The sequence below is a fragment of the Nicotiana sylvestris genome, chromosome 9 (assembly GCF_000393655.2).
Source record: "Nicotiana sylvestris chromosome 9, ASM39365v2, whole genome shotgun sequence".
In the NCBI taxonomy this organism is placed as follows: domain Eukaryota; kingdom Viridiplantae; phylum Streptophyta; class Magnoliopsida; order Solanales; family Solanaceae; genus Nicotiana; species Nicotiana sylvestris.
In genome coordinates, this window is record NC_091065.1 from 64,740,184 (window position 1) to 64,752,514 (window position 12,331).

General features: G+C 39.3%; 2 protein-coding genes across 2 annotated transcripts; one reads left to right on the plus strand and one right to left on the minus strand.

Annotated features, from left to right (window-relative positions):
• Positions 1–1,671: 1,671 nt before the first annotated feature.
• Positions 1,672–2,646, minus strand: LOC138877677 (serine/threonine-protein phosphatase 7 long form homolog). Its single transcript, XM_070157303.1, has 3 exons — positions 2,317–2,646; positions 1,991–2,176; positions 1,672–1,914 (listed from the first exon to the last, which is right to left on the minus strand). Exons 1-3 carry the CDS (start codon positions 2,644–2,646, stop codon positions 1,672–1,674), a joined length of 759 nt encoding a protein of 252 aa, XP_070013404.1.
• Positions 2,647–5,049: 2,403 nt separating this feature from the next.
• Positions 5,050–11,487, plus strand: LOC104245386 (uncharacterized). The gene is made up of 6 exons (XM_009800987.2): positions 5,050–5,641; positions 6,156–6,367; positions 9,959–10,241; positions 10,326–10,411; positions 10,517–10,608; positions 10,722–11,487. Exons 1-6 carry the CDS (start codon positions 5,279–5,281, stop codon positions 10,982–10,984), a joined length of 1,299 nt encoding a protein of 432 aa, XP_009799289.1. The 5' UTR covers positions 5,050–5,278; the 3' UTR covers positions 10,985–11,487.
• The last annotated feature ends 844 nt before the right edge of the window (positions 11,488–12,331 follow it).

The following is a 12,331-nucleotide window of genomic DNA, read 5'->3' on the forward strand; positions in this document are numbered from 1 at the left end:
AAAAATTTAACACATAAAGCGTAGTATAGTACTACATTTTATGGAGTTGTCTTGTCGTTCTGAAAAAGAAGAAAACCATGTGAAAAAAGCTGGTTTTAGTTATCCTTTGTGCAGTGATGGATTTAGTTCTATTGTTTGTTTTTCTGTGTACTGCTATCCTTTGTGCAGTGATGGTTTTAGTTCTAGTATAGTACTACGTTTTGCAATGTTTGTGTTTCTTGTGTACTGTTTAAGTAAAACTGTTGTTCAAATGCAATTAAAATATAAATGCTGTTAAACGATAATTGTTATCATTATATACATAATGCACTATTTACACAAACTAAAAACCTAAGTAAATCAGTGAGTCCCGCAGCCTGTGTGCTTCAGTGCTGCTGCTGGCCTGAGTCGCATCCCCTTTCGCCCGGGTACACTATCTGGATCATCATCATCAAGCCGCCTCTTTATGTGAGAATGTGCAGCAGCATCGACACCACAACTGGCAGGATCGGAAGAATAGGCCGTCGGGCCGTCAGCAACCTACAAAACAAGTACTAAACTTAGCATGTGACAAAGTATATTTGTATTGTACGTGTTAAGTCAAAAAATATATTCCCACTGTGGTCTCGTCGACCTCCTGAATATACGCATCAGTGGTGTCCTCATCAAAGCATGTAGTGGCCTCAAAGATGGGCTGGGACGATGCCTTCATAAGAAAGTTAAAAATTAATTAATGGCAGCTCATTAAGGAAAAAAACAAAGTGAAATTTTAAAGTAATACAAACATACCTGCGCCTGTGATAGATCCGCATCAACCGCCGGGGATGAGGCATAACTCAACTTGCGCCCGCCATCCACGTCCCGGGTGGGCCGATCCTCAGCTTCGGTAGATGGGTATGCAAAGTACTGGTCTGCATCCTCGTCTAATGTACCCGTGATCGACAATGCTCCTGACGGGGTGACCTGCGATGCTGGCAGAGATAGCTGAAGGTTGTACGAAGGCATGCTGCTAGAAGGCTCATCTTGCCGAGGTATATAACCCAGCTGATCATCTTCAAGCGCCACAACTCCAAAGTCCTCATCATGTCCCTCAACAGGTGGGTCGACAGGTGCCTCAACGCCCCCTTACTGGGGACCACCTCCTCGCCGTCCCCGGTGACCCCCGCGACCCCGTGGAGCACCCCTACCTCGTGGGGCACCCCTCCCTCGTGCCCTACCCCTGCCTTGTGGGACACCCCTACCCCGATGGTAGTCCTCTGGCGCCGCATACTGAGCCTCATGGTCCAACCTCACGACATCTCTCGCCTGAAACAGGGTCCGACGAGCCAACTGTGCCACCCGCCGGCCATAGTCAACGACTGCAGGGATGTCGGTATGCTGCTGCATCTCCTGTCCCAACTAGTAGAGGTGATGATGCCCAATAGCCTGTGAAATATTTAAAATATTAATTAAATAACGCAATATAACAATTATACGATATTAATAAGCCAAAAAACATACCAGTGCCTCGTGTCTCCCGGCGTATGGTCTGTAGCGCTCGCCAAGTACATGAATGGGGTTCCCGATAATCAGTCGGGTGTGACGGCGGTACCATGATGCATACATATGAATAGTGGCCTCCTGGGTAAATGTAGGTGCTGGCGGAATACGGTCAGCTAGGTGCTCCTCCCAAATAAGGACCTGCTGCTCCAGCTATCCCATATATATATCGTCCAGCCTGGCACGGTCATCCCGCTGATAGTGTATAGCCACCCATCCAGGATCCCTAGGTATAGGCTGGGGACGGTGAAACTGGCGAAGCACACGCTCTGTGGCATGATACTCAACCATATCGAAGAAGATCATCTGGACGGAGGTGCTCCAAAGCATTCTATCGACTGAGCAATAAAAGGGCAGCTGAGCTACCAACTCGTCGCTGTATGGCGTCCAGATGAACTGCCAAATAATAACATAAAAGTGAGTATGCACAACACAACTCAATTTAAACAAGTAAGTGTAGGTACATATCTACATGTCCGTCCACCAGCATATCTAGCACATCCTTGATAAGGGGGAGATTATGATGAGCATCGGTCCCTCGGTAGTTCCCACGCCGGAGAATCCACCTAGAAGCTAGAGGGAGAAACGGATAAGCCTCACCAGGCGCAAGTGCTGGTAGAGGTGGCTGCAACGGCATGATCCGCTGCCAGGCCCAAACCTAAGATAAAAGGTTGATGTAAAATTTATGAGTCATTTCGACCATATAGAATTCGGAGAAATGAACAGAGTATTCGAAAATGTTGTCACATGTAGGAGGGGCAGAAAACCACATATGTCCACCGCTGGGCCCATGCTTGCCCGACACATGCTCCTATACAGGTATGCGAGAACAGCAGCACCCCAACTGTACTGGGGTAAACCATCCAACTCCTGAAGATGATGGAGAAAGCGCATACTCACTTTACTCCCCGAAGTGTTCGGGAACAAGACACACCCGAAAAGCAGGAGCAGCGCCAACCGCGTGTACCTCTCAATATGGAGATCCTCCGTCTCGCCGGTAATGTCTGGGTGCAAAAACGCCATATGATCTCTGATGGCTGACAAAGCAACGCGACTGCCCCCAGCGTCACCCTGAGGTCTATAATCAGTAAAATGCATCATCATATCCAAAAATTGTGCACGCGTCATGGATCTAATGTACTGGGGCAGTGCTACGGCCCGTCCATCTACGCGCAGCCCGTACAAAACCTGAACATCCTCCAGCGTGATAGTGGCCTCTCCAGTGGGCAAGTGAAAAGTGTGCATCTCCGGTCGCCACCGCTCTACCAAGGCCGTGATGAGAGACCAATCAAGCTGCACCCGTCCAAGCTAAAAAATCGCATAGAAGCCCGTAGCCTGTAGGCATGCGACTACGCGGGCATGGAAAGGATGCTCCCCGATGAACTCCCGTAAATCGTCAGGTCTCCTGGGGCGGAGAGGCTGCATCGATAGCTGTCCCTCCCATACAAATGAGGACCTATGGTCGCCCTGCAACACTAGTAGCTGATCCTCGGCAGGTCCGGGATGCGCAGGCGGAGGAAAGTCCATGTCGTTTACTATAATTTAAACAAAATTAATTGTGTGTGTTTGCTTAATAAATTAAATAATTAATTATGTTTACAATTGGACTGAATAATTATGTATGGGTTCCAGGCTCATTTTTTGAGGCCCGGTAGCACCGAGTTATCCTTAATTATTATGCGTGTCAATTTCAACATTTTTAGAATTGTGTCTGTTAGCTTAATAAATTAAATAATTAATTATGTTTACAATTGGACTGAATAATTATGTATGGGTTCCAGGCTCATTTTTTGAGGCCCGGTAGCACCGAGTTATCCTTAATTATTATGCGTGTCAATTTCAACATTTTTAGAATTGTGTCTGTTAGCTTAATAAATTAAATAATTAATTATGTTTACAATTGGACTGAATAATTATGTATGGGTTCCAGGCTCGATTTTTGAGGCTCGATAGCACCGAGTTATCCTTAATTATTATGCGTGTCAATTTTAACATTTTTAGAATTGTGTGTGCTAGTTTAATAAATTAAATAATTAATTATATTTACAATTGGACTGAATAATTATGTATGGGTTCCAGGCTCATTTTTTGAGGCCCGGTAGCACCGAGTTATCCTTAATTATTATGCGTGTCAATTTCAACATTTTTAGAATTGTGTCTGTTAGCTTAATAAATTAAATAATTAATTATGTTTACAATTGGACTGAATAATTATGTATGGGTTCCAGGCTCGATTTTTGAGGCTCGGTAGCACCGAGTTATCCTTAATTATTATGCGTGTCAATTTTAACATTTTTAGAATTGTGTGTGCTAGCTTAATAAATAAAATAATTAATTATGTTTACAATTGGACTGAATAATTATGTATGGGTTCCAGGCTCGATATTTGAGTTAATTTTACAACATATAGGAATTTGTTACTTTTGTAAGTTTATTGTTATAATTAAATAATTAATTTTGTAAAGTGTAATTGGATAGAGTTTGCAGTTACTACATACTTAAACTACATAGACTCTACGTTAAAAGGCTCTACATTTTACTACGCTAAAAGGCTCTATATTTTACAACACTAACAGGTTCTATATTTTACTACAGTAAAAGGCTCTATATTTTACTACGCTAAAAGACTATTTATTTTACTACGCTAAAAGGTCACTATTACATATAAAAACAACTAACATAAAATACAAATATGAACAACAAACAAAATAAATAATATTAATTTTTTAACAATACAAATAATTTATCAAATTTTAACAATTTTTTGTACCAAAGCTAATAAATCAATCCGGGTATAAATAAGATACAAATTTAAACACAAACATAACACAAATTAACATGGAAACACATTAAACAATACAAATATGCATGTACTATACGAGTTTCGACATAAACAAAATTGAAATACCTCGATTTAAGTTTTTTAAATTTGATTGAAATCGAATTTTTGCACCCGAAAGAAGGAATCCAAAGCTTGTCTTGTATGTGGGACCTACACTCCTTGCTCTTTAGGTGACGGGTGGGTCCCAAATTTTTTTTTTAAAAATTTTACGAGGGGGGGGGGTGGGGGACCAGCAGAATCGAAGGTTTTTGGTTTCCTTCGGTTCAGTGGTTCAAGGAAGAAGAAGGGGCTATATTTTATTGAAGCTGTTCACAGTATTATACTGCATTTTAAGTAAAACGCAGTATAATATTGCGAACAACTTTAATAAAATATAGTTGGGCCCAACATCTTAGTAAAACGCAGTATAGTACTGCGATTTACAAAAAAAAAAAATTTTTTAAACAAAAACGCAGTACTATACTGCGAATTATAATAATGCGTTTTACTCATTTATGTAACTTTTTTTTAAGTAGTACAAAAGTGTTTTTTGTCCAAAAAATGATTAAAAAGGTTTTGGACTCGGTAAAACACAGTGTTTCTAATTGGTTGAAGGCAAAGAGTAATACACGCGTCACAAAACGACTGCTCATGAAAGTGAAAGCTCAAACCCCTTTTCTCCTCTCCACAACTCGGTCTCCTATTTTCCTTTTTCCTTTTTTTTTCTTTTAAATTTTTATTTTTTCGCCTTCAGAAACTCCGAAAAATCAACAAAAGTTTCAACCTCCAAAAACCTCCAAAACCCTAATCAGATTTTCATATTTCCACACTTCAATTCAATCCCATTTCACAAATCTATCAATTTTCGCCAACTTAATTTCACCATTTTAGACTCGTTAAGCAGCTTAATTAACTACACACACAAATTTGGGAGTAATAATGGCTGGTTCTGGAAGCTTCGCGGTGTCGCGGAGTCATGGCGGTGACCGATTCTACAATCCTCCTGCTATGCGCCGGCACCAGCAGATGCTATTACAACAGCAACAGCAGCAGCAGTTACAGAAACAACAACAACAACAACAGCAGCAGCAGTTGCAGAGAGCAGCTAATAAAGCTGAGGCGCCTGCTGCTGAGGCGGCTGGGAACCGGACGGACTCGGACGATTCGACTACGACATTGTCTAAGACGCCCTCCGTTTGCTCCGCTGCTTCGCCGCCACGGCCGCCGCCAGTAAATGTTACTAATTTGGATAGTTTGATTGAATCTGTTACTCCCTTCGTGCCCGCCCTGCATTTTTCTGAGGTATAAGAGGTGTTTCAGTTATTTCTAAGTTATAAGTTACTAGCAGTTTTTTTTTTACAAGTAACACAATCTTTATAGTAGCAGGATTTTGCTTTTTCATTTTGCTCTGCTCAAACTATCGTCCTTGCTTGCATATGAGGCGAGATCTATTTATAGATTTCAAGTTTTTATTTTTCATTAACGTTCCTCTTTTATAGTTGGAGTGGAATGGATATTGAAGAATCACATTAGCCAAACCAGTTTGTGATTTAGGAGTAATAGTTATAGTAAAGGTAGTAGTTGTTGTTCTCATATTTAGGAAGCAAATGCTGTTTGATTTGCTTTCAAGATTTTAAGATTTCTGGTTTAGATGTCAAGATTTTATGTTTTCTTCACATTTCTCACGTTTAGGAATCAAGTGGTGATTTTATTTTTTTACCGATATGCATTAATTTTGCGATTTATTTGTTGCATTAAGAATGAATAGCATCAAAACGAAGAATACTTATCAATTTATCAAGCTTTGTATGGACAGGTGAATGTAAGAGGCCGTAGAACTAGGGAAGCAGAGTCAAATCCCTATTATTGCCTTGGGGATCTCTGGGAAGCTTTTAGTGAGTGGAGTGTCTATGGAGTGGGCGTACCACTATTGTTGAATGGGAAAGACTCAATTATACAGTATTATGTTCCTTTCTTATCCGGCATCCAGTTGTATGTAGATCCATCTAAGCCATCTTCACGCCTTAGGTAAGCCAACCTTTGATGTTCTTTTTCTATTTTCGTGCTAATTAGTCTTTTAATTGGTATATAGTTATTCACCATTTCTCCGAATGCTTATTCTGCTTGCCATCTAAATTGGTATCCACTTTAGCCATGCTTCGTAATTTTTCAATTGCTCAGTTCAGTTTGAGTGGGTTACAAAAATATATATTCAATTTGAGCGGATTACAACATAGACGCACAAGCTTTAACTTGGACGTGCATTGAGTTCACTGTTTCAATTGCCTAATTCCTTGAGATGAGGATATTATTGTTGTTCCATTGCCACAAAACGCTCTTAAAGGAACCATTGCAATAAAAATGCTCCAAAATTGGTTCTTCTTTTTCCTATGTTGTTGAAATCACCCCCCTTATGAGAGACTTTAATAACTCTCCATGCCGCAAATGGGATGTTGGGATGATTAGGATGAATAGAATCTTCAGAGGGAATAGGATTCACTTGGAATCATGGATTTTATGACGTTGAAGTGTAGTTTAAGACACTGCTATTTGGTAGTCATTTATGGGAATATCTTTTCATTGCAAATGATGCCTTAAAATAGAAGCTAAGGGGTAGTTATTTCATAATTTTGCTTAGGATGGCGATCTATTCTTTTTGATAACTTACCACGTTTACTAAATTGCATGTGATGGTTGACTGTTTTATATTGCAGTCTGTTATTTTGTCCATATCATCTATCCACAGCCTCCAACTCTTGGAGGGATATTTCGTATGCATTTTGTGGAAGTGTGATGTGATTCATAGAAAGCTTTATGCTGCTTGTTGAAGAAAATTGAGAGTACCAACTTGATAGGTACATTAAATAGACAAGAGTATGTGCATTAAATAGACAAGAGTATATTGAGAGTATCAACTTGATGGTTGCATTAAATTATTTACGATTTACCTTGTTGATGGTTCTCGGTGGTGTTAAAATTTTTAGGGTTTAGCTAACGTGCATTCTAACCATATGCTATAATTTTATGGAGTTCTTTCTATACTAGTAAACTACAAGTATGTCTTGCATATTCTTAGTGGTTGTGTAGCACTTTCTTAGTTCTTCTTGTTCATCAATAATATCTTACCTTGTCAAAAAGAAAAAAAAGTATGTCTTGCATATTCTGCCTTAGAGAATGGATTAAGGTAACAAATTTGATGGATGCCTTAAATCCTAAGTTGCTCGGACTCGGGTGCGAGCATCCGATACGGACACGGATCCGAGTGTCGGATTGGGCAAATATAAATTTTAAGATTCGAGGGTGCGAATCCAAGTATAGATACTGGTGCGGGAATTTGGATAAAAAAATTCAAAATTATAAAAAAATAGAGATATAAAGAGAAAAAGAAAGCCATTCAAGGCGTTCCACCAACTCTCCATCTATATCGTTGCTACTGTCTACCAGAAGTTCAAACTCAGAACACGACCCCTTGAATTCTTGATTTTTCTCAAACACAAAGCAGCATAATACGAGACAAAAGTACTACAATAATGAAGGTATGCCATTTCCCATGTCTTAAATCTATTTTATTTTTAATTTTTAGAAATCAAAATCTCAGGCCCCCTCCCCCCAAATTTGTCGATGGACTCAGCTTAAAGTATCCGAAGTTAGTTGACCGAATCCGGGACGTAGCCCGCACCAAAAATGAAGAGTCCGCGACTTAGCTTAAATCTTCCTCACTGATGGTATTAAATAGTTTTTAATTTTTGCTCCGAATCTGAGCTGGCACAAAAGTTAAAAGCTTCTGAAGTCTAGACCGACAAAGATAAATCATAACAGAAAACTGAGACCTGCAACATCCTTAATGAGAATTTCCCTGTCCTTAAAGGCCTCTATGGTTCCTGGTCTTCTCCATTACGGGAGCTTATTTCTTAAGTACAACATTAGTTAGTATACTCATATGAGTTAATATACTAATCAAAAACAATAAAACACTAGTTAATATACTCAAATGACATCAATAGAGCCTTCACATTTCACCTAATGTGCTCTTGGTTACTTGCATTTGCTCGTTCTCATTTATTAGCCCCCCACCCCCCACCCCCCACCCCCAACACACACACACACACACAAAACCCTTGCCTGTGTGAAAATATCTCTCTGAAGTGTAATAAGTAGCAGTGTTTCACTGGCTTGCTCCCTCTTGATCAATGATCATACTCAACGCGCACTCAAGCTTGTGCTGTTAATAAAATAAATATATTAGGTAATACAATAAAAGAAATACTAGGTAATATGATCATATTCTACTAGTTGAAGTTGTGTTCCAATAGTGGCAGATCCAACATGGACTTGAATAAAATCTGCTTACATCTTGCTTTGTGGAAAGAACTTCTTGCAGAACCAGGAGTAATTAAGCAGCAGTCATCCCTGTGTTTAGATGGCTCTTTCCATTAATAAATCAAAGTTCCATTTGATCTTTGAATGAATTCCTGGTCAGTTGTGCATGCTGCTTGTAATTGCTGTTCCTTATGATGATGCTTGTTAATCCGAAAAAGTTATAATGTAATGATACATTAACATTTTGTTTATGTTGCAACCACAACTTCTTTTCTCGCATTGCATGACTTGTCTGAACATTGTTGAGACTCTACTCTGGATGCCCTTTAAGCTTCATTATTACTTAACTAATAGCGATATTTTAACATCTTTCGCGTCATCTCTCTAACCATTTAAAACATTTTTAACCAATTGGATTATTGCCAGTTTCGAAGTAAATGCATGGTTCTCTCTCCTTATTTTGCTATTAATATCTTTCTGCTGTGTTGAGGGTGTGTTAAAATGCGGGTGTACTTTACCCTACAGGCTTACCTGGATAGGCTATTCGGTGATCCCTTGCTTGGTAAATGGTGGATGTACCTTTTTGAAGGCACCAGCAATTTCACAAGTTTCTGAACTAATTTCTTCTGCAACTCATCTTGGTGCTGCTATTCCTTTTTCTGAAACTAAACTTTTTGGTTTCAAGACAAATTTTGCATAGACAACTTGAGACTTTTTATCTGTTTGGCACTTTCCATAGGCTAGTAGAATGGTTGATGTTAGAGATTCATGATCTGTTTCATGATATTACCATTTCGTGGTAATGAAACACACATGCCAAATTAGTGCAGGTTTCCAATTTTCCGGGGTTTTAGTTTTATTATGATACTTGTGAGATGGGAACCTGGAGCAGCACTTGAAAATTGTTCAGTGAGAAACAGGGTTAGCTTCGGAACTGTAGACAGCCACTTTAGCTACTAAAGTGGCTAAAGTAACTTGGTACTTGGTGCATCTTCCATATTTGATGGTGAGACTTGTTCTTTTAGTACTTATGTGGACCTTTTCTCCAGAAATAGTATATCGAAGAAGAAGCTTGTCAACATATTATGATTTTTACTTGTCAGAAAAAAGATATTTATGTGTTTGGTCCAAGCCGATTAACTGATTGCTATTATTGTCTGTTATTGTGAATATTAATTGGATATTTTAGCTAATGTTTCTTTCTTTCACGGTTTCACCTAAAGAAAACTTCATCTGGCACAGTTGGGCATTTTAACATGAATCCTACCTTGTATCTTGTGTTCCTTTTGTTTTATCCAGGAGGCCTGGTGAAGAGGGTGATGCTGACTCATCAAGGGAGACCAGTAGTGGTGGAAGCAGTGACTGTGATGAGAGGCGGTCCAAATCCTCTTCCGATGGGCTGTGGAACCAGCACAGCCTTGTAAATCAAAATGCCCAGCAACTAAATAGACTATCATTGAGGGACAAGTCTGTCACGGGTTCATCGAGCGATGAAGCTGAAATTTCGAATTCTCTTGGGGTGCTCTTGTTCGAGTATTTGGAACAGGAGCAACCACATCATCGAAGACCATTGGCTGACAAGGTAACTCGTTTATTAGTGTTTGAAACGAATCACTTCTTTGTCCTAAATGCGTATTTTGTTCTGCATTCATATCTTCTTTTTCAGATAGCAGTTCTGGCATCTCAATTTCCAGTGCTGAAGAAGTGCAGGAGCTGTGATTTACTGCCTTCTAGTTGGATTTCTGTAGCTTGGTATGTTTACAACCCTGTAGAACTTAAGAGTAATTTGCAACATGATGAGGATATTTGAAGCTCTTATTTTGCATTTTAGTTTGTGACTGCTGCAGTGTGTTGTAGGTATCCAATATATAGAATACCCATGGGTCCCACGTTGCGGGATCTGGACGCTTCTTTCTTAACCTTTCATTCTTTGTCCACACAATCCAGAGGTATGTCCTCCGCCCTTTGTGTGCAAACAGACAGATTTATGTTTTTGTTGTATGCATGTGTGTTTCTACTTCCTAGTGCTTCTTCTGAAGTAATGTTTCTGTCATTTTCTTAGCTCTGAGTACAGTTCAGCCACGCTACCATGGTGCAACTGGCAGGAAAGTTCTTGGCAATGTAAATGCGTGCTCAAGAATTTCGTTACCAGTCTTTGGCCTTGCCACATACAAACTGAAAGGGTCAATCTTGAGTCCATGTGGACCTCATGAATCCGAGCAAGAAGATTCTCTATTGCAAGCTGCAGACAGTTGGCTTCGACGCTTGCAGGTTATCCTTCCCGATTACCAGTTTTTCCGTGTGCACTATTCTCCATGGAGATGATCCAGCTGTTGAAGCTCCTATTTTTTGCTGATAATGGGGAGAAATTTAGATTGTCAGTTTGGTTAAAAAGTTTTGAGATCTAAAACCCCAGCCTTTGACCAATCTTGGTCAAAGATCCATATCTCCATTAAGCCTTCCATTTTTGGGTGGAAGGTTTTTGTATTGGATTGAGGGAGAAAAAGATAGGCCGGGCGTGATAACTCTCAGTGAGTCTATTGGACGCTCACAGTGGAAAAGCTGCTGCGTTGTACTTTATGATTGTTTCCTGAAATGTGGCAGGACTCCTCATTACCCTGCCTTCTTTACTTTGCTGGGGTGGATAAAATATAATCTTCTGATATGGATAGGCCTGTTGTCTTTGTTGAGTCAGGAGCAGAAGTTCTTGACAAGTGATAGTGACGAAAGATTTGGAACCTGTATTTTCAGATTGCACATAAAAATTGATAGAAATACTTTGTTTTAGTTTGTCAAATTCATACAAGAAGTACGTTGTGTTCCTGAAATTGCAATCTCATGATTTCTTTCCTTATATTCTCTTTTTTTGCATGCTTAATAGTCTTAACAAGGGTGCATGGGAGGTGGTTTTTCTTTGCAAGAGAATCTGGCTCATGACAATGACACAAGTGAAGTGGGAACTGCAATGGATAATTGTGCTAGTATAGGTTATGGTATATCCACTTGTACTCGAGATTTAGGTATCAGTTTCTTCATTAACCATATAATATTTTGTGGATTGGGTTTGTAACAATGGTGAAGCTTCTAGGTGTAAGAAAACAATTTTCTTCATGACCTCGAAGATGGTTTTGAATTCGTAAAGACTTGTTCGTGTGATTATATGGCGTAGGGTTATACAACTACTTTTAAATGAACTTTTTCTTATAAATTCTACTCCCATCTCTCGGAAAACCATCGTTGGAAGCAGTAGAACAAACGAGAATGAGAAGCTAAGCAGTTTCATATTCAAGCTGCAAAAAGTAATGGAAGGGTGAGAAGGTAACCAAACTTATTTGTAGGATTCTCCCTGTTTATTTTTGTCGATTGAAGGTTGATGAGATCAGAACAATATCAGGCAAAGAAAACCTGGTGCCAAATTTCGTACTAATTCCAATATAAGTAACTGCCAACAACTTAGATCCATTGACTAAAATTTGGTAAAATGTTACAATATCATAACTCAGAGTTACTATAAATATTTATTCCAGTGAAAGAAAGTGTAATGTGTTAAAAGGTCATATTCACAAGATGTTTAGCATCGTTTGATATAGAAACCTGAAGACTTCATGGACTATTCAAATTGAATTGAAGTGATATTTTCAAAGTGCTCTTTCTATCATCACTAGTTCCTTT